This window comes from Ananas comosus, unplaced genomic scaffold (assembly GCF_001540865.1).
Source record: "Ananas comosus cultivar F153 unplaced genomic scaffold, ASM154086v1, whole genome shotgun sequence".
Taxonomy (NCBI): Eukaryota; Viridiplantae; Streptophyta; class Magnoliopsida; order Poales; family Bromeliaceae; genus Ananas; species Ananas comosus.
The window spans coordinates 31,662-54,838 of record NW_017893566.1 but is presented as its reverse complement, the minus strand read 5'-3'; the positions used below and the strand labels follow the sequence as shown (position 1 = coordinate 54,838).

General features: G+C 33.1%; 2 protein-coding genes and 1 long non-coding RNA gene across 5 annotated transcripts; 1 reads left to right on the top strand and 2 right to left on the bottom strand.

Annotated features, from left to right (window-relative positions):
- The first annotated feature begins 544 nt into the window (after nt 1–544).
- On the top strand, nt 545–2,947 carry LOC109706326. 2 transcript variants are annotated; one of them, XR_002215168.1, is made up of 4 exons: nt 545–607; nt 1,085–1,233; nt 1,343–2,188; nt 2,682–2,947. It is a non-coding gene; the product is annotated as an uncharacterized LOC109706326 (long non-coding RNA). The 2 variants fall into 2 exon arrangements; XR_002215167.1 differs by having other exon boundaries at nt 1,085–2,188.
- A 1,258-nt stretch (nt 2,948–4,205) lies between these two features.
- LOC109706325 (probable leucine-rich repeat receptor-like protein kinase At5g63930) lies at nt 4,206–7,218 on the bottom strand. Its single transcript, XM_020227104.1, has one exon. The coding sequence runs from the start codon at nt 7,114–7,116 to the stop codon at nt 4,264–4,266; it is 2,853 nt and encodes a 950-aa protein (XP_020082693.1). The 5' UTR covers nt 7,117–7,218; the 3' UTR covers nt 4,206–4,263.
- Nucleotides 7,219–15,366: 8,148 nt separating this feature from the next.
- LOC109706327 (receptor-like protein 12) lies at nt 15,367–18,456 on the bottom strand. 2 transcript variants are annotated; one of them, XM_020227107.1, is made up of 3 exons: nt 17,688–18,456; nt 15,966–16,946; nt 15,367–15,878 (listed from the first exon to the last, which is right to left on the bottom strand). In XM_020227107.1, exons 1-3 carry the CDS (start codon nt 18,433–18,435, stop codon nt 15,556–15,558), a joined length of 2,052 nt encoding a protein of 683 aa, XP_020082696.1. In that variant the 5' UTR covers nt 18,436–18,456; the 3' UTR covers nt 15,367–15,555. The 2 variants fall into 2 exon arrangements, with proteins under 2 accessions (XP_020082696.1, XP_020082695.1); XM_020227106.1 differs by having other exon boundaries at nt 15,367–16,946.
- Between the last annotated feature and the right edge of the window lie 4,721 nt (nt 18,457–23,177).

The window sequence follows — 23,177 nt, the reverse complement described above, 5'->3', positions numbered from 1 at the left end:
AATACTCTAGATCATATTTAACGGAATGGATCGTGGATTCGAAAGCTCCATCATCGAAAACAACTTATGAGTACGAAGGGCTCTATATTCATAAGAGTATAATAGCCATACTCTCTCTCTCTCTCTCTCTCTCTCTCTCTCTCTCGATATATATATATATAACAATAAGAGGGAAGAGAGAGGAGAGAGAGAGGAGGGAGAGAGAGAGGAGTCCCGCTATGGTGGCTTGTAAAGCCACAAAAGACTATGTGCGTTGTAACTTTTTAGCCGTTAAATCTACCTGTAGTATGCGGATTTGTGATACTTGTGTAGGTGTGAGAAAGAGGGTGGAAATGAGGTGAAACCGTTTTGGCGCGAAATTGACGCGAAAACGGATAAATTGGGTCAATATTTCATTATAATGGACCATATTGCAAATAGCAAAATTATTGGATTAAGTTGCAAAATGACCTGATCTTCTCCCCTCCCTCTCTCTATATCAATTGATCTTACCCTCTCTCCCTCTCTCTCTCTCTCCCTTTGAAGCTGCCAGAAAAAAAGAGAGAAAGAAAAAAAAAAAAAGAGAAAGAGAGAAGTAGAAGACGAAGAAGAAGAAGAAAATTTGGAGGTAATTACTTCTTAACTTTTTCCCTTTTCCTTTCCTTCTTCTTCCCTTTCTTCTTCCTTTCTTCCTCTCTTCTCCTTTTCTTCCCCCTTTCCTTCCTCCCTCTTCTTCCCCTGCTGCTGCTGCTGCTGCTGCAGTTTTGCAGCCTTGCTGCTGCTGCGAGGTACTGTAGCAGCAGCAGCAGCAAGGCTGCTGCGGTTGGGGCCGCAGGCTGCCCAGCAGCAGCAGCAAATTGCTGCTGCTGCAGGGGCAGCAAGAAAAGAAAAGAAAAGAAAAAGAAGAGAGGAAAATGAAGAAATGAAAGAAAGGAGGAAAGAAAAGAGAGAACACAAGAGAGAAAGAGAAGGAAAGAAAAAGAGAAAACAAGAGAGAGAGAGAGATAAGAAGAAAGAAAAAGTATGAAAGAAGTGGAAGATGGAATTGGATTGTGTGATGCTATCGGCACGATTCGCACCTCTAATCTTCAATTGATGCTCGCAGGGTGTCCAAGTGCGTGAATTGAGCCCTATTGGAAATCTCAATTCTTGAATTGTAATTCGGAACCTTTTGTCGTATGTAGTAACTTCGGGAAATCGTGAGAAGGGTCGCGTGTGGCCTTTCTTTTATTGGAGTCGACATAGCGAGTCGAGGTGGGTTCCGAATCGTCGAAAACGGCGAATTTCCCCCTATGTCTATTTTGGTACAAGCTATATAATATTTGAATGTGCGCATCTGGTTTACCTTTTTATTGATCCGCAGACCGTGAAAAATTGAAGCATGATAGAGATTTAGCATTGACATCTGATTATGAGCAGAAGTATGTATATGCATATGCGTATGATGATTTATACGTGAGCATTGTGTTGAATAGACGTAGCTCATGTCCCTGTTTGTGGTTCTCCATTCATGACTTTGTTTATTGAAAGAGATGCTATTAGCATGAAGTTGAGTTCATATGCAAAGATGAAAACTAATGTAAGCCACACTTCTTTCCTCGCCATGATATAGTAATTGTCAGCAATATTTAGATAGTTTAATTCAAGTCTTGGGAAGCCAATTGACATTTCATGTATCTTGATTTAGTCATCTATTATTCACTTGTATCGTGTATGGCATATAGTATGTGATAGAAATGTTATTTTGATGCGTCATTATTAGTCACTTGTATCGTGCATACCATATAGTGTGTGTCAGTGGCCGTGGATAGCGCGGCAATGGTGTACAGAGATTTGGACATAGAGAGGGCCTTTGTTTATTCTGTCGTGATGTTTGACCTACTGTTTACTCTATGATTACTCTGAGGACATTGGATTGGGCACTATGATATTGTTGACCATGACATAGACTATAGCCTGCTGATGCCACCTTGAGATGACAGACTTGTGCTATAATACTCGGTAGGGGTCGCTCCCCTTCGAGTGCCGCTCCGGACGCTGGCCAGTTATATCAGTGATATGTGTACCCTTGGGAAGACGACCCACCTGCGGGAGTGGTGTTCGGGCTGGGGGTAGAGCCTAGGTGTCGACGGTGCACCTGCGGGAGTGCGATTCCGACACTAGGCGGGCACAGGCTTGATCGGACGTACGAGCCGGTCGTTGTGATTGGGTACTATTACAGCATTTATTTAGTAGCAGTTACATTGTTGCATACACTATTCAGTTGCTTTCTTTTCCCTCTCTCTACATGTATAGGGACATGATAGTACAGTAAGTGTAGAAACAATATTGAGACAGGTATAGAGAGTTGGTTATATTACATGCAGATATTCATTTACTGTTACTTTACATTTGCCTATATATAGAGAGTTGTGTACATTTGCCTATGCAGGTCATAGCCGGTTAGTCTTCTACTATACTTGACGTTCATTTATACTGCTTAGAGCCAATTACCTTGATTATTACCTCTGGTCATTCATTTACCTGTTCAGTTAATTTTCATGTGTATTTGCATTCAACTACTTATTTACCATATATTCTACTGTTAATTGGTTAATCTGGCTTCCAGTAGACCTAGTGGGAAGGTCGTGGTTATCGTTGACCGTACCCACTCGGAACTACTGTTTAGTAGTTCTCACATCCTTTGGTGGTTTACTTTTCAGGGGTTCGTATACTGTCGGTTGATCGAGGTGAGGGGGATCGCGCAGTAGTTATTATCTCCTACCAGCATGCATTTTCAGTAGAGGACCACCAGATAGAGTGCTATGTTGTACAATTTGCCTGCACTGGCGAGGGTCTGGGTTGTTTTCATGTACTTTTCTTTTGAGGTTGAGGTTCTTTTGGTGATATTCGTGTTGTATGGCAACTTAGCTTGGAAATAGCACTCTGATACATGTTATTGGTTTATTCAGTACTTTTCCTTGATTCATGTGTTGTGGATACCCCTCACGTTTGATCTCAATGGTTTGCCTTGTACTGGTCGATTTTGTTGACGCTTCGTTCGGACAGGGGAAACTCTGTCCGTTCGGCGGGTCTGTTAGCGTCCCGTAGTCTTCCGTTGCGAACTCGGGGCATGACATCTACGCCTTTGATCATTTTTATCCGTTAGATTATACTATTCAACCAACCACCCACTCAACCCTAGGGGGCCCACATCATCCTAACTGCACATCATTTAATCCAAGGGTTGAAAACTTACAAGTACCAATAACTTGATACTTTTAAAAGTATAGGAACTCAATTTTATATATATATATATATATATATATAGAGAGAGAGAGAGAGAGAGAGAGAGAGAGAGAGAGAGAGAGAGAGAGAGTGTGTGTGTGTGTGTGTGTAGAGCTACTATGCTATCGGAAGTATAGAGCATTTGATACTTCCGATATTTTGACCCTTGAATTAAGAATTATACGGTTGGAATGATTGCGGTCCCCCCAGGGTTGAGTAGTACCCTTAGGGTTGAGTGGTCCCCACAGCGTAATAGTTTTAATCCAAAGGTTAAAAATGATTAAAGGGACCGATCTAACGGCCAAAAAATCGGAAGTACCAGATCCTATATGCTTCCGATAGCATAGTAATTGTACTCTATATATATATATTTGTGTTTTCTTGGATTTTTTGAAAGAAAAAATACACGGAATGCCATGACTGTTGGCTTAAACAGACCAACATCCTTCCCAATAGTGGGAGTCTGGATTGGGCCAAGTTATATTTAAAATAACGGGAGGCTGAGTTGGATCGAGTCATGTTCGAATGGCGTGAGGCTGGTTGGACCAACTCACAATTGAGACCTGTAGGCACTATGTGTGTATGGTTTTAAGTAAATTGATTGCATATTTATGACATATCGAGTTTTGGAGATTAATGATTAACATCAACTATCTAACATGCCCGTGTATTTTCTTATCTATGCAAGCCCGTCAACAATAACAAGAATTTAAAAAGCTATCTACCGATGCATCTAATTACCTAAAATTTTTATTTATAAAAATAAAAAAAGCTAACAATAATACTAATGTAGCAATGCCCTAGAGTAGTGTAGGGTAAAATTACAAAATTGACCAATTCCAGTTAAGCACAAATATGAGAAAACAACCAACTCGATCAGGGAGCACAACTTTTATTTATCCGAACGTCTCATATATATATAAATGGTGAATACATAATGAATAACACCAAAATCAATATGAAAAGCAAAGTACTAAAAACATTCTAGCATATATAATAAATCAACAAAATATGCTACTATTCAGATTGCTCAATTTTTCTCCTCAATCTAGCAAGTGCTAAGGCGACTGCAACATATAGCTTATCATACGTCGTATCAATCAAAGTGAAATAACCATACCTGAAAGATTTGCTGATTAATAGACTACCAGAAACAGCCCAAAATCCTGTGATAAATCCCAATATCACACTGACATAGAGCGATAATCTTTCAAACTTGTTAGATGTGTTTGTCGGCCCTTCGCTAAAACCATGAATTGTTTCATTTGTAGAGCAATTTTTAGTAATCGGTGGTCCACAAAGATATGGATTGCCAATGTAAATGGACGGGTCAGGAAGGGTTTGCAGTTGATTTCCTGTCGGAATCGGTCCTGATAGATTATTGTACGACAAATTTAAGTGATTCAAATAAGTCAGTGCGGAGAGGCTTTGCGGAATAGTGCCAGAAAGATTGTTCATTCGAAGGTCGAGAGATTCCAAATACTTCATTTTGCCGACATTGTCTGGAATACTTCCTGATAAGTGATTTTGCGACAAATTTAAGTTTTGTAGTGCCCACAAATCTCCAATCTCGTCAGGAATCTCCCCGGACAAGTTATTATCAGAAAGATCTATGCTCTCCAAAAGGTCGAGAATATTTGAATAGAGACGTTCATCCCCTTTTATTACGAGCAAAAAACTAGCTGAAAAGGTATAGAATCTTCCTTGCTCTAATTGTTCCACATCTTCTGTCTTTCCTCCTCTTTCCAAAGCAGTCCAACTAAAGTTGCCAATAGATCGGGGTATAATTCCTGAAAGATTGTTATGAGAAAGATCCAACACTTGAAGATATCCAAGCTGTAGAACTTGTGGGGGAATGCTGCCAGAAAACATATTTGAATGCAAGCTCAGAAGCATGAGAGATGACAAACTCTTTTCTCCAATCCATGTTGGTATTGCTCCGGAGAACTTGTTCTGCCCGAGGTCAAGAAAAACTAACTCTTTGCAACGTTGCAAAGAAGAAGGAAATTCTCCTGACAGGTTGTTATTGTCCAAGTTCAATAATGACAAACTTTCTTGATAACAAATAGAGTCAGGAACTCCCCCAGAAAGATTGTTGCCCATCAAATCTACAATAAATAGTCTCTCTTGTGATCTCCCTAAACATTGAGGAAGTTCTCCAGATAGGTTGTTCCTTGATAGGTCGAGAAGCATTAAATCAAATGATTTGCATAAAGAGTGTGGTATAGTGCCGTCGAAATTATTATTAGATAGAATCAAGAAGGATAGTTCTGGTAATATAGAGGTTGATAATGGACCTTCAAAGAAATTATTGGAGAGATCCAATGATATAATAGCAGGTGGTAAAGATGGCAATGGGCCTTCAAATTGATTAGTGCTCAAATTCAACATCTGTAACATCGTAAGGTCTGATAAAAGTGGTAAATTTCCCTTGATTTGATTATTGGATAAATCCACATAATTTAGGGATTGAGATATAGTCCAAAACCAACTGGGAAGTGTTTCAACAATTTGATTATTTGATAGATCGAGATATTCAAGTTGTGTTTGTCCTTGGAGCCAAGTAGGAAATTTGGGTCCTAACTGGCATGATGCCAATCCAAATGCTTCGATTTGGAAAGAAGGTATCCAATCGTCGCTGCACCGAACCACTATGGAGTTATTCGAAAGGAAAAGTTCTTGTATTCCTCCAAGATGATTAAGTTGGACCTCAGATACGACACCCTCGAATGAATTGCTAGAAAGATCCAAATATGTTATATTAGGCATCTCCCAAACTCCTAATGGGATAGTCCCGTTGAGTGAGTTGTAACTCAAATCCAAAGAACTTAGACCAGTCATGTTTTCTAACCATCCTGAGAGATTCCCTTTCAAGTTGTTATATCCCAAATACAAGTTCTGTAACTTATAAAGTGCGCAACCCGCCAATGCGTCCATCCATTCCGAAATATCCCCACTGAAGCCGATTTCGCTCAAATCCAAAGTATTCAAGTTGCAGAGATTGCGAAATGCTCTCGGAGACATACTTTTGAAATTATTATATTTTAAAAAAAGGGAACTGAGGGACTTCAAAGAGCTAAGTTCATCAGGAATGAGTCCTTGGAAATTATTGAACGAAAGGTCGAGATAAGTGACGTGAGTAAGATTCCACAACCATGTGGGTAAGGTAGAGTTGATGCCGTTATTCCCTAAATCAAGTACTTTTAGAGCTGTAATGTTGACATCCGATAGCGACGAAGGAATTCCATTGAGAAGAGTGTTTGGCAAGTGAAGCACTTCCAAGGAAGGAAGCATGTTTATAGTTTCGAGCCAATTTGGAACATCACCTAAGTACACATTACTCATATCAAGATACTTCAAAGAAGAAAGCTGGCTGAGCCACCACATATTATTGCCTACACTCATCATGCAAGAAAGAGAAAGCTCAACACTAAGATCAAGATAGCGGAGATTTGAGAGATTCCCAAGTTGAGCAGGCACAGTTCCACTAAAACAAGCATTAGAGAGGTTAAGATATTTCAACTTATGCAAAGAACCTATATGTGTAGGAATGCTTATGCCGTTAAAGTTATTCATGCTGAGATCTAAATGCTTCAGATCACTTAAAAGAGACAAAGATGGGTTGATCTCACCGCTCAATGCTAAATTTCCGAGTTTGAGCTTCACAACATGTCTCGTTGTATTGCTGCAGACGACTCCCGTCCATTTACAACAATCGCGCCCTTCCCACAAAGACAAGAAGTTGAATGGATCGGTTAGGCCAGCTTTAAAGCTGAGAAGTGTGTTCCTCTCCCTCTCAATGCAACCCACTGCTCTATTTGCTTGCATGCCCAGAATCAAAAGCAAGAAGGAAAGAATAAAAGATGCCATGTTTTGCTTCAAGCAAACGAGCTACTTGAATGAATGCACATTCACACAAATGTTGCCAGACTATTTATTTACGAGGCTTTGGAAACAAGCTTTAGAACTTTGCATATCACTTTACAAAAAAGTCTCTTCTGTGACGGATATTTTACACAGAAATATTTCTATATATGTCAGTATATTTCTGTGCCAGTATCTAAATTTTCAGAAATTATCAAGTCATTGTGTTCGAGTCATGTCGTATCCCGTGTTCCGTGTCCGTGACGCTTAGGTTGAGATAGAGTCAAAGAAAAAAAATATCAGGTCTTGAATGTCTATGCACCATAAATATTGTGATTGGTTGCTCGTTATTTTCTTCATGGAATAGCTTTGGAAAACTTTTTCTGTGTTGACCCATCTAAGTCGTGTCTTACTTGTAAGAGATACACCACAAATTAAATATAATTGATCAACTGTGCTATATATACAAGATGGTAAAGAATATAATCTGAACTAATTTATCTACGTCTTAAAATAACGATACGTGCATGCGGCAAAATAAACTGAGATAAAAATATAAAATAATTATGTTTCGAACTTAAAATTTCATATATCAATCACCAAACTATTTTAGCTAATTGTACTAAGCATGTATTATAACATAGAATAGTTTCATTCACTTCCGTCAAGAAGTGTACATACATACCTTCTTTTTCATTCCACGTCTGCATGACTTTGTACCATGGAAATTACTGGCGCAGATTCCTCGAGTCCATCTCAGTATTCACATCTATCAATTGACAAATTCTAAAATGCAACGGGTATATTAGTGACGTGGCATAACAAATCAATCAAATTAATCTTTTTAATAATATATGTCTCATCATGGTTGTAAATAAATATTTTTATTGTACTTTTGTTTGAAAAGAAGGAATGTGATTGGCTTGTTAGTAATGACGTAGTGCAAATGTGACAGTATAGAACATCCATGATGTGACGGGTGTACTCACATGGTGGGTCATTTGCTATGCACCATGGACGCTAACATGGAATATGAAACACGACACGACTTGAACTCGGCGACTTGATAGCTTTCAAAAATTAAGACACGGACATAATATGAACACCGCTAATAAAATATAATATTATTAATATAATAATATATATTTATTATATATAAAATAAAATATTAATTTTGATAAAATATTTTTATATTTCTCATATAAATGAAAAGTTAGCAAAATTTTTATTGATAATTCATATATTCACACATAATTTATTTATATTGTCAAAAAAAAATTTATATACATTCGTTAAAAATTCGCTAAAATATTTATCATCTTATATTTATAATGCATAAAAAAAGTAAAATAAAAATATGATATCACCATGGATCAGCATGAAACGTGCGTTTAAAGAGTGTTCATATCGGACACGAGTCTAACACGAACACACAAGTGTCCGACACGGACACACGAGCCTGATAGAAGTATCCGTGATACATAGGTCATTTGTTATCATGTGGTATATTCAGGTTCAAATAGTGCACCAACCACTCAGTTGAACGACCTGAGCATAATATTATAAATATTTAAGGGATAATATCTTATATATCTTTTAAATATTTTAAAATATTTTATATATTTTTATTTTTTTGTTTCAAATGTATTGTTCCTATATATTTTTTGTTATTCAAAAATAACCCTCTATTAGTACCCGTTAAGTCATTTTGAATTAAACCCGAATTATATTTTTACCGGAGTTAAAAAAAAAAAGGTTAAAATGACTCTTTTGCCCCTATATAATTTAAGGACAAATAAAAAAAGTTGGTAACAATAGAAGGGTATATTTGAAATAATGAAAGAGTAATTTTACAAACATAACGGTTGTTTCTAATTGTTCATTAATTAATAGAATTTAACTATAAGATTGAAATAACTTGGACGTTTATAGTATTTTGAGCGGCGGCAATACCCAAGATGTTAATAGGATTGAGTGAGTTTAGAACTCGAGTAGTTTTAGAAGGGATAATTCTTTTAAAAAACAGCACGTCTTTAAAAATATATCATAATTTATATATATTCAAAAATAAATTAAAAGTGCAAATTATTTAAAAACTTATACATGTTTCTAATAAATTATTAACATGCATGATAAACAGACATCCAGTTGGTTTTTTAAAAAAACAGATCGATTCATCAATTTATTGGTGAAACCACCTGTCTGAATGGGTTAAACTGGGTTTTAATTAAGCCTCCCGTTTTCTCGGTTGATCCAAAATTTTAAATTATTAATATATAATTTTATTTGTATCTCCCTTCTAATTAATCCATAATTACATAAATGTTTATCTCAAACTATATATCAATATTAAAATATCTCGATAGTTTAAGAAAAATATCAAAAGAAAAAAAAAAAAACTGGTGAAAATTATCTTAAAAACTTACCAAATTTTCAGTTTACGTACACTTTATCTATTATTAATAATTTTTTAATTAAGTTTAGTATTATTTAACTAAATCTATAAATAAGTTGAATATATAAAATCATTACAAACTCATCCAAACAAATTAAACTATATAATACTTGACCAAAATATCAATTTAATTTAAACAAAGTAAACTAAAGAATTTATTCTCTAATAAAAAGTATATTATACATTAGTAAAAGATAACATTAGGACGAACATATATTAAAATAAAAAAATTAATAACTTGAGCAGACGAAAAGGATTTTCATAAATTAATTCATGAATATGGACTTGCAGGGACCAAACTGCTATATCAAAACAGTACAGGACCAACCTGCCGTATCGTTAGTTTTGCTCTTTGTAAAGGATAGTGAAGTGATCAAGAAATATATTAATAAAGAACATATTATATATTATATATATAATATATATAATTATATATATATATATATTAATATATATATATATATATATATTAATATTATATTAATATATATATATAGATCAGAGAGAGAGAGACGAGAGAGAGAGATGTTGTGCTTGTTGTGCTTGTATGCTTATGGAATCATGCACGGAGGCCTCCATGTTTGCAAGTCGTTTTCGATGTTTCCGACTTCAAATCGACGATCGCTCCGTATACAGTTGATTTAGAGTATTTGGAAGTATCTAAAAAATAAATTTGCCATTTTCGATATCATTTGCCTAGTGATCGAAGGGGCTCAAAATCAATAATTTTAACGGCTGTGGTGAGCCGGTTGCAAGTTTAACGATGTAAATATTCAAATCACATGAAATTTTGATAGAAAATATTTTATACCATATATAACAAGATCAATAACTCTGATTAAAATTTAATGTCATATCATCATATTTTGAATTTTAATGTCATTTCATCATATTTTGGAAATTTTTATTTTCAGCGTGTTTTTGTGCAACTTCGATCACTAGGCAATGATATCGAAATTAGCAAAATTTTATTTCTAGATACTTCAAATACTCTAGATCAAGTCTTAACGGAGCCGATCGTCGATTCGAAAGTCCGAACATCGAAACAAAGTGGAAGCACGGAGCCCTCCATGCTTCCATAAGCATCCTAGCTGCACTATATATAATATATATATATAATATATATATATATTATATATAATACATATAGAGTTGGACTGGCTATCATTAGTAGCAAAATTCCATTATTGCTACCAGTTTTTTAGCCTTTGGATCAACTCTTTTCATTATTTCTAACTATTGGATTAAATACTATAACCAGTGGGGACCACTCAACCCTAGGGGACCATCAATCCTAACTAACTAATATCATCCGACCCTACAATTTTCATCCAAGGGTTAAAAAATTGATAGTAAAAGATTTTTACTATTAATATATTCCAGCCTAATTCATATATAATAATATATATATATATATATAATATAATATATATATTGCAGCTATATAGAAAGGCTTTTTTGACGTAAAAATTCGTTTTGACCAATCGTGTGACTTTGATCACTTTAAATTAACGAAATAAGTATCTAGGCGAATAATTTTAAAATTTTGAATGTTTAGGGGCTAAATGAAAAAAAAAATTGAAAGCTTAGATGGCTATTCGCAAATGATCAGAAGTTCGAATGACTGTTTGATTTGTGAGGAATCAATGTTTAAAACTAACGATTTTTGATATGTTTGTATTTTAAACGTTGGTGTTCTAGAAACACATCCGATATCACGGATTTTGGAAAATTAAACTGAACAAGACATTAATCAGAAGATATAAAATGTCTACATTAATATGAGAAAAAATAAATAAATTATGTTGACACATGCGAAAGTTCAGGAAACAAAACTTGTAGGGGCCAATTTGAAATATCAAAATTGTACGGGGACTATCCCATACGTTTTTCTCTTAAAAGCGTAGTCAAGTCAATATGATAGGCACCCTTCAATGAATTATGTTTAGCTCGCACAGACTCAGGACAAGGCCTCCCTTTCAAAATTTTAATTTTTAAAATTTAAAATTTAAAATTTAAAATTATAAACATTAATATTGAAGTTAAATTATAAATTTTTAAAATTTAAAATTAAAATTAAAATTTTAAAATTTTAAAATTTTTAAAAAAATAGGGGTGGGAACTGCTCGTTCCCACTCCTATTCCATCTAAGGGTGGGAACAACTTGTTCCCACCCATAGTATTTGTGTTTGGGTACAAAAGGGGATAAGACTTTATCCCGTGTTGTATCCAATCCAAACGGGGTGTTAGGTTTAATAGTTCCATAATGGATAAAAATGAAATTAATTATGATTGATTATATAAGAGACTATGAACATTAATAATAACTAGATTTTCGCCCGTGCGATGCACGGCTAATATAATAATATAGAATAATAAAAATTATTATGTGATGATAACAAAAAGATTTTCTAATTAATTTTATATTTTTTAACAAATAAAAAAATATACTATCAATCTTAGTTATAGTACATAATGAAGTACACAAGCTAGAGAAAAAAAAATTTGGACCAAAGTAAATATTCAACTAAAATGCAAAATTCAATCCTGCTCTATTATCTATGAATTGGTATGCAAAATAATTTACATTTACATATTGATGTGCGAAATAAAATGATAACTAAAATTGATATGAAAAATTACAAATGACATTAATATTTAAGCATATAATGAGATCAACTAAACTTTCATATTTGACACAAATTAGAGTAAGCACACATATATTATGTTCCTACTGTCGCTTTTAAGATTCAAAAATATATAGATGTTGGTTTTCAAGAAAATATAAAGAAAAAAAATTTTGTTGCATGAAGATGAAAAGTTACATGAGTGACAGAAGGGAAAAAAATTACGAAATGAAAATTACAGAAGTGACAGTAGGGAAATAATATGTTCTATTTTAAAGCATCAATATTTAAGAGCGAAGAAAATTACAGGAGTGATGTGAGTTTTAAATTTTTTTCTCTTTCCAAAAATGCCTCTATCCTTTTTTACTAATATTTTTATGTCCAGAAATTTTCAACCAATCATTTTAAATAATTAACTAAGTAATAATTTATTCCCAAATAAAGATAAATATTTTTCTTCTCACGCGTAATATCCGCACCGTCAATTCTTTCGCAACATAATATCTATAAATTTCTCAAATATCTCAACATAATTATAGATGACTTTGAAATAAAATTTCCTTCATTATATGTAATCTTTAATAATATAGTAAAAGATATTAATTTTTTATAAAAACGTGAGTTTTGAATTTTTTCTCTTTCCAAAAATGTCTCTATCTTTTTTTACTAATATTTTTATGTCCAGAAATTTTCAACCAATCATTTCAAATAATTAACTAAGTAGTAATTTATTCCCAAATAAAGATAAATATTTTTCTTCTCACGCATAATATCTGCACCGGTCAATTTTTTTGCCACATAATATCCGTGAATTTTTTAAATATCTCAACATAATTATAGGTGACTTTGAAATAATTTCTCCTTCATTATAGGTGATTTTTAATAATATAGCAAAAGATATTAATTTTTTGACATTAGATCTTATCTAATGATTGAAAATAAAAATATCTGTTAATTTTTGTGACAATATTACCCTCGCATTTATATTCTATTTTCTATCTTTTCTAAAATAAAATATCTATATTTGAACTTGACACGTAGATTATTTTTTCTAAAGCAATAATATCCGCACCCGCCAATTCTTTCGCGTGAATTTTTCAAATATCTCAACATAATTATATGTGACTTTGAAATAAAATCACCTTCATTCATTATAGGTGATTTTTAATAATATTGTCAAAGATACTATTTTCTTAAAAAAATTTATTTTATTTTTTCTAAAGTAGTCATATTCCCTAAAGTAGTAATATCCGCACAACATAATTATAGGTGACTTTGAAATATTCCCTAAAATAGAAAATCTATATTTGAGCTTGACACGTAGATTTTCTATATAGTAAAAGATATTATTTTCTTAAAAAATCTATTTTTTTTCTAAAATAAAAAATCTATATTTGAGCTTGACACGTGGCAAACATATAGAGCGCCACGTGTCAGCTTTTCACATAGTGTTCATTAAGGGTTCTACTTTAGTATATAGTAATAGATAGATAGATAGATAGATAATTGGGTTTAAACATTTTGGGCAAATGATTTGGGCCTAATGATTTATTGTTGTTTGTGGGTCGGATTGTTCATTTCGTAGAATTGGTTCACCAACTAGAAGTGTAAGATAAGTCTCGATTGGGCTAGGTTTTGAGTGACAAAACTAGCGAGATAAGTTTCACATCGCCCGGTGATCTTGGGTTGTATATGTGATTTGACTGATGAGGACGTCAGGGCCTAAACGGGGGGAGTCTATAACACTCCAATAGTTCCATATCGGGTGAAAATGAAGTTTTGATTAGGTATATAATAGATAATGGACACTAGTAATAATAACTGGACTTAAACATTTTCGGCCGGTAGTTTGGACTAAACGATTTATTATTACTAATGGATTGTGTTGTTATATATGTTTGTTATCAGAGCCGATTCACCAGCCGAAATTATGAAATAAGTCTCGGTTGAGACATGATTTGAATGACAATACTAGCGAGACGAGTCTCACATTGCCTGATAATCTTGAGCTGCCAAGGACGTCAGGTAGAGGACGTCAGGGTCTAGAGTTGTGACTGAGTATATAAGAGACCGTAAACAATAGTAATAATAATTAGGGTTAAGCATTTTGGACCGATGACTAGCAGGTCGGATTGTTACAGCTACCAAACCTTTAAATTTATCTTAGTTAAGTAGTTTAATAACTCTTTAACTTTAAAAGTTAAATACATTACTTATTCGTACAAGCTTGATTAACATATTTTATGCAATTCATGTATCTGCAAATTCATAGTTAACTTGAATTTCATACTAAAAACACCATCAAGTGACTTAAATCAACAAATTGAAAGGTCACATATACTATGACCAAGACTTGATAAGTTAGGTAGTCCAATGAAAATGGGGTATAGTTTAAGTAAATTTTATATATTTGTATCTTTATTTTATTTGGAGAAAAGTAATTTGAAAGTTGAATATGATTATTTCTTTTTGTAGACATTTTATCATACTTCTCCTATATGCTTCTTGACCAAATGAATGACACACACATATATATATATATATATATATATATATATATATATATATATATATATATATGTTGAGCAAATTATTCTTGCATCCAAATACAGCTTAATTATATGTTAACTGTACATGACAAACGAACTTATATATATGAGTTTTGAAAATACTATTATAACAGAAAAAACACTCAAAACAACAAGTCCAACACTTACCAATATATATATATGAGAAACTTCAATTAAGCACCGTATAATATAGCATATTTGTAACTCGATCACTACCACATAGTTTATATAATGTAGTATTTTAATTTACTTAAGATAGCATTAAAAAGGTGACAAAATTTTTATTTTATTCCACTATTGCTTACAATACTCCTTTCAAAAGCAAGTCCTCGTGGGAACTAAAATAAAAACAACCCACACAAAAGGGAGAAGTTCTACACTATCACGCCTGCACCACGTCATTAATAACAAGCCAATCACATATCTTCTTTTCAAACAAAAGTACAACAAAAATATTTTTTTACAATCATGATGGGACATATATCTTTAAAAGGATTTATTTGATTGGTTTGTGATGCCATATCACTAATATACCCGGTGTATTCTAGAATTTTTCCACAAAAGGTGCTTCTTAATTCTAAACTATAGTACTTAAAACCAAAAATTAATATTCTACACCACAGGGAAGATTTTTAGCTTTCCCTATTCAAATATTCAGAAAATTTGAATACTATATAATTTATTTCTCAGAATTAATGCTTCTATTACAATAAAATACGGAAATATAGAAGTGAAATGCTAAAAAACCAACCACCTTACATTAATAAGGATGCTGCATGCCCTTCCGTCTACTTCATCTCCTATGCCTATGTCTTGATCTAGTCAGAGTTACTTTAGTTACAATAAAAAGCTTGTCACAAACAATATCAATCATAGAGAAATAAGCTTTCCTCCAAGCATTATTGAGCAACAAAACCCCACAAAAAACTGCTAAACCGAATAGATATCCCAGTACAACACCAAAGTATATCCATAGCCACTCGAACTTATCCTTAGGGCCTTCATTATCCTCATAATTTATTTCAATTGCAGAACAATTTCTCGTACTCGGTGGCCCGCAGAGATATGGATTGCCGATGTAAATGGATGGATCGTCAAGGGTCTGCAACTGATTTCCTGTTGGAATTACTCCCGAGAAATTATTATACGACAAATTTAAGTGGCTCAGAGAAGTCAATGCCGAGAGACTTTGCGGAATATTACCAGAGAGCTTATTCATTGCAAGGTCTAGCGATTCTAACGATTGCATTTTGCCGATTTTTTCTGGAATACGTCCAATCAAATTATTTCTCGATAAGTTTAAATATTGTTGTGTCTGCAGATCAGTAATCTCATCGGGAATCTCTCCACTTAGATTATTATTGGAAAGATCTATGCTTTCAAATAGATAGAGTATCTTCCAAATTGTAAGTTCCTCTCCCTTAATATCCAAGGATATACTAACTGAATAATATGCACTGATATTATTAATTCTATCTGTTCTGCCTTCTTTTAAAGCTTTCCAGCTGAAATTACCGAAGGATCGTGGTAATGGTCCTGATAAGTTATTGCTTGAAAGATCCAAAACTTGGAGAGAGCCAAGTTGTGCAATTTTCTCTGGAATGCCGCCAGAAAACATATTTGAACGTAACTGAAGAACCATAAGAAGAGTTAAACTTCCCCCGATCCAAAATGGTATTGTTCCAGAAAACTTATTATATCCGAGATCAAGGATAACCAAACCTGTGCAATTTTGCAACGAAGGAAATTCTCCAGACAAACCATTACTATTAAATTTTAGCAGCGAAATATATTTCGACGAGCAAAGGGAGTCAGGGATCCTCCCAACAAGATTATTTGTTGACACATCGATAACAGAAAGGTACTCTTGTGACTTCCCGATACATTCAGGAATTTCTCCTGACAAGTTGTTATTTGATAGATCGAGAATTTCCAGAAAAATTGATTCACATAGAGCAGATGGTATATGACCACCAATGTCATTATTTGACAAGAATAGGAAATCCATCTGTGGCAATACAATGTTTGGAAGTACTCCAGTGAAAAAATTATTGGAGAGATCGATGTTTAGGAGATTATGTGGCAGAGATGGTAGCGGGCCTTCAAATTGATTTGAGCTCAAATTTAAGTACAATAGCCTGGTAAAGCTCATTAATAATGGCAATCTCCCCTTGATTTGGTTTTCTGAAAGATCTAAAATAGAAATAAAATGAGATATATTCCAAAACCAGCTGGGAAGTGTATCTGCAATTATATTTTTCGACAAATCCAGTGCTTCAAGTTGTGACTGACTTTTAAGCCATGTTGGAAAATTGGGACCCAATTGGCAGGAGGGTAGAAAAATCTCTTTAATTTGGAAAAGAGGAACCCAATCATCGTGAACTCGCACAGTGAGAGCATTCAATGACAGATCTAAGGATTGTATTTTTCTTAGGTAAGAAAGTTCGACATCAGATACGACACCATCCAATGAATTATTATATAGATCTAGAGAAATTAAATTTGGAAGTTTCCAAACTCCTGTAGGAATTGAACCACTGAGCAAGTTTGAACGGAGATTTATGTTTGTGAGGCTATTCATTTGTTCGAGCCATCCTGATAAATTCCCCTTTAAGTTATTGTTGTTGAGATACAAAGACTGTAAATTGTTGCGCACGCATTGTGGTAGTATCTCTACCCATTCCATGATTTCCCCGCCAAAGCCGATCCTTGACAAATCTAGTGTAGTCAAGTTGCATAAATATCTTAATGCTTTTGGATTCAGACCTTTAAAACCATTATATCCTAAGGAGAGAACATCAAGAGTGCTCAAACGTAGAAACTCATCAGAAATAACACCATGAAACTCATTGGAGCTTAAGTCAAGATAAGTGATGCTTGTAAGATTCCGCAGCCATGTGGGTAAAGTGGAGTTTATGGAATTACCTCCAAGATCAAGAACCTTGAGAGTTGTAAGGTTGAAATGTGATGAAGATGTAGAAATGCCAGGAAGTGAACAGGCAGCTAAACGTAGCACTTTCAATGAAGGAAGCATATTTACAGCATGCAACCAACCTGTAGAAGTATTCATATTCACAAAGCTCATATCAAGATATTTTAAGGAAGATAAACGAGTGAGCCACAAAATGTCATCTACTCTAAGAGTGTTGCCAGAAAAAGTGAAGTCAAAACTTAAATCAAGATAGTGAAGTTTTGAGAGATTTCCAATTTGTGGAGGTATTTTTCCACTGAAATGTGCATAAGAGAGGTTGAGATATCTCAAGTTCTCGAATGAACCCAAGTATGCCGGGATGCTGGTTCCGCTGAAATTGTTCATGCTGAGATCTAAATGCTCTAACTTGCTTAAAAGAAGTAAAGCTGGATTGATCTCACCGCTCAAACATAAGCATTCCTCAACCAATATATCATACGAGTTTCTGTTTCGGAGGTTGAGTTTCACAACATGGCCCGTGGTATTGCTGCAGGGGACTCCCCTCCATTTACAGCAATCTTCGCCTTCCCACGAAGACAATAAATTCTGAGGATCAACCAAGCCGGACTTAAACGTGAGGAGTGCATTCCTCTCTACCTCCATGCAACCACTCGCCACAACAACGTCGACGGTTAAAATCCACAGCAAGGAGGAAAGGATAAGAGTAGCCATGACGCAGGTTGAGAAAATACACAACATCATAATAAGGGAATTGATATGGAGTATTTTATGGAGAAGGCCACCCATTTGAGCCATATATATATATATATATATATATATATATATATATATATATATATATATATATATATATTTATATATAAATATTATATATAGTTACATGTGGTTAAGCTACTCGCCAATTCAACATCAAAGGTTCAACTTTAGTGTATGGGTCATGAATTCTCCTGTTAGGTCCTACAAGGAAATTAAGCTACCAGTTGTGTTGATTTTGCATGGTCATACAATAGGCCTGGATTAGATTGCATTGAGCTTAATTTGACTTACAAACTATAATTGCTAAGCAAGTCTAATTTTGTATTGATTAAAAACTGATATTCTGAACTAAAGTAGTTTAATTATTACGATATATATCATAGAGTATTAAATTTGGCTACGAAATACCAAAAGCTTGTTTGTATAGATTTAAAAGTGATTCATAACACGTTTGGTGATTATAAATTAAAAAGTTGTTTTAAATCACCAAATGACAAAAAAGTTCTAAATGACAAATATTTAGTTTTATATAATTTATTTTAACTAAAATGGTAAGTATGTCAGTTCAATTAATACGCATAGTTCATGATTGATGGTAGATCTAGTTAAAATATTAAATATATGATTAATACATTAAAATTTAATTAGTAAGTAATAATTAAAAATTCATGTGAAAACTACGAACCTATCTAAACCACTGAGCATTTTGAGATTCATACCTAAGGTTTTAAAATTTTGATTTTATTAGCTAACTTCATATTTTTGATGATTTCGGAAAAAAAAAAGAAAAGAATACTAACTAGAATTGAGTACTCTACAGCAAAAGGATTAGAGAATATTCCAAAAAACTAAGAATATTTTGTTAGATTATAAAAACTTTCATCAGAAGAAATTAAAGTTACTATTAGATTTTCATAGTATAAATTTAAATTAAATACATTCTAAAATTAGACAGTTTAAATAAAAATGTCCAAAGTTTAAGTCTTTTTAAGGAAGGGTCAATGATGGAAATTTGTATGACCAACGAATAATGATTCCAGTTTTTCTTCTATTAAAATCATGATAGGGATTCATATGACCAGAAAAAGAATCTTAAAGTGCCTTAAAAAATTTTAAAAATGGCAAAATTACACTTTTTGTTTCTCAAATTATGATGTGCGTGGCATTTTGGTTCTCAAAATTTAATTTGATATGGTTTCTGGCTCAAACTCTATAAATTAATAAAATCAAGCCCCACAGCCTAATTTAACGGACTAAATATTGATGTATCGCCGATATAAAAGTGATATGATATCTTAATTATTGTTCTGTCATTAATCACATGCAACACCGTCACGTCAATTATACATTAGCAATGCATTATTAATATTTCATCAATTAAATTGGGTTATATGACTAAATTGCAACAACTTAGAGAGTTTGAATGAGAAATTGGAATTAATTAAAGTTTAATAACAAAACTCTAACGCCTGAAAGTTTGAGGACCAAAAATATAATTTAGCATTTTTTAGGGCACTTTCTGAAGACTATTTTCCTGGTCATATGAATCCCTATCATGATTTTAATAGGAGAAAGAAAAAAAAAACCTAGAAATATTGGTTGTTGGTCATACAAATTCCTATCATTGAGTCTTCCTTAAAAGGACAGGTATTTAAGGGATGAAAACAGATCAGATACGGTCAGATATTCAACGAAACTGTATCTGCATTTTTTTTTTGTTTTTTAATATGAGCTCAGATGTGTATATATTTCAAATGCTAAAATTTTCTTATTATTTGGATATGATCAAATATTTCATAGGATTCAAATATGGATCTGATTTGTGTTCGGGTATTATTTTAATCAGAATCAACACATTATTATTGTTTGGTTTAGAAAAATTTACTTGTCCAAAAAAATTATTTAAAATAGAATTCACAATTTAAAATATAAAATTAGATTACACACTCAAAAATAGAAATTTTAAAATTTTAATTTTAATTCATTAATTTGTATTTGAAATTTAATTCTCAATTTAAATGTAATTTTGTTAGTTCAAATTTGAATTCAAAATGGTGCATTTAATTCACAATTTAAATAATGTCAAAATTATATAATTTAAAAAACTAAATTTTAATTATAGGTTAAAACCAAAACTTAAAACTATACCTAAATTTAAAAATCAAACTTATAATTATATTTAGAAACAAACTACACCCCTGACCTGTGGAGCTAGCCCCATACCATGTAAATTGTGAACTACATCACACTCTTTGTTATTCACCTACAAAATTTAATTATTAATAGTATTCTAGCCTAGTTCTAATAACATATATTATACATATTAATTGTTGATTATTCATAGTTGTATTCAATTTTTCGGATATCTGAACAATTTTAAATTCTTTGAAACTATATCAGCATCCGTATTCGACTGGATCCAAATATTATTAATGTATGTGATAAGGCCGAATATTATCTCATCCATTTTCGACGCTAGAGATGCAAACGGAGTAGATCTAGAGGCAGAAAGGGTCCCCACGTCCCGCTCTTGTAACGACCCAGCCCACTAACAACAATAACTCGTTAAGCCCAAACACCGGCCTAAAATGCTTAAGTCCGGTTATTATTCTTAGTGTCTAAGTCTCTTATATAACCAATCACATCCCCATTTATATTCAATTTGAGATTATTGGAGTGTGACGGTAGCTTCTTGTCAAGTCGAGGTCAATTTGAAGCGGTTTAACTTTAATCCTATTTTGGCACCCACATACCGTTCCATTCGGAGTGAATCAGGACGGAAACGAAATTTTGGTGGATTTTACTTTTCACTTGTCTATTGGTCTTTTTTGATCCCACAAATTCCAACACGAGGCAAGAAGAAAGAGTATACTCCCCTACTAGTCCCAAAAAAGACAAAAGAAGAAAGAATATATTGCACTACTAGTCCTTCAATTTTTAAATTCGACTTTAAGAACTCTGAACTTTCAACAATGTTTCATTTTCAATTCTGATCTTTCAGCAATGTTTTATTTTAGATCTCTTTCTTAGAATAAAACTTATTGGTTGTACCAATAGGCAATAGGCATCACAGACACGGACACGGACACGAAGTATGGAACACGGCACTACTTGGACACCATGACTAAACAGCTCCAAAAAAATTAAAACACGGACACGAGATAGACACCACTATTATTAATATAAAAATATATATTTATTATATAAAAAATATTAACTTTGTTAAAATATTATTATATTTCTGAATAAAAGTTAATAAAATTCTCATTAATATTTTTGAGAAAAAAAATTCTCCTTTATACATAATTTATTTATATTGTCCATAAAAATTTATATGCATTCATCAAAATGCCAAAATATCCATAAACTTCCAATAACATTTTGGTTTAGGTCTCCTACTAGAATAAAATTTTTTGTTTCTACCTGCTTCATCTATGGCTATGTTTGTTTCGTTAAAAGTAGAGCTAGGTAAAGCTATTTTCACCGCAAATATCCATTTTCACTGCTTCGTTTACTGCTCCTTCATCTTCCGTCGAAACTCAAACTCTCCAAAATAGCATAATTACTTCATTCCACCTCAAGCCTAAGTCAATTACAAAAAAAAAAAGAAAAAAAAAAGAGTAAGATAAGGAATAAAAAAATATTAATTTAACTCTCACACCTCTAACATTTATATCATTAACTTCCTGCTATACAAATAACAAAAATGGAAGAACTCCAGTTTCACAACTATACAAACAGACACCAGAAAAAATAATAATAATTTTTACTTGAACTATAATTCACCCGTAAGTCTATCTCAATCTGAACTTCACCTTTGGTAAAACAAATAAGTCCTATATGCCTGGATGTCACGACTCTGTGACATCCCAATAGTCTCATTTCGAATAAGAATAAGATTGCGATTAGACATACCAGACATCATGAAGATTAGTAATAATAATTAAATTTAAGTACTTTAAGCAGGTGGTTTGGAGCCCAACAAATAATTATTACTAGCAAGTCGAGTCGTTACAGACTCAATGTTGTGCACTTCATCGATTTTATACTTCCAATTTTCACTCATCTTCTTTTACTAGTATATATAGAAAGAGAGAAAAACCAAACAACTTTATCAAACTTCAAAAGTTTAAGGACCATAATAAAATTTGAATCCAAGTTCCCTGCAAAATAATTAAGTACAATAATTAACAAAGTAGAATCAAGGTATTTTGTCATCTCCGCTCATTATACGCATAAGCAAATATAATTCATGAGTTTTAAGAACTAAAGTAGGACTAGAGATTGAACACTCTAATCATGTAACAACCCCAGTGATAAATAATCTTTTCATTCACAAATGTAATCCTTTACACTGAACCAAGAAACAAAAGAGTTCAGAGTATAACTTATGCAAGGTTGAATCAAATTTTCAACGTAGCACGCTATCCGCTTTGTTTATTTCATTTAGAAATAAATTTAGCTGGAAATGTGAATCAACTAGGATCCGAACTTGGATCTCGGATATCAACGACCAAACCCTTTGCCACTTGCTCTAGGAACGGTCGGTATGAATCGTTCTTTAACTATCCAACATTTAGACCTGTGAAGTTTTAATTATCTTATGGCTATGCTATAAAATTCGCACATTGGTACAAGTTTGTATAGCGAAAAATTAATGATCGTGCAAGGGATTAATCTCCAGACCGGCATAATTTTACATTTTGCGAATTTCATGTGCCACGAGC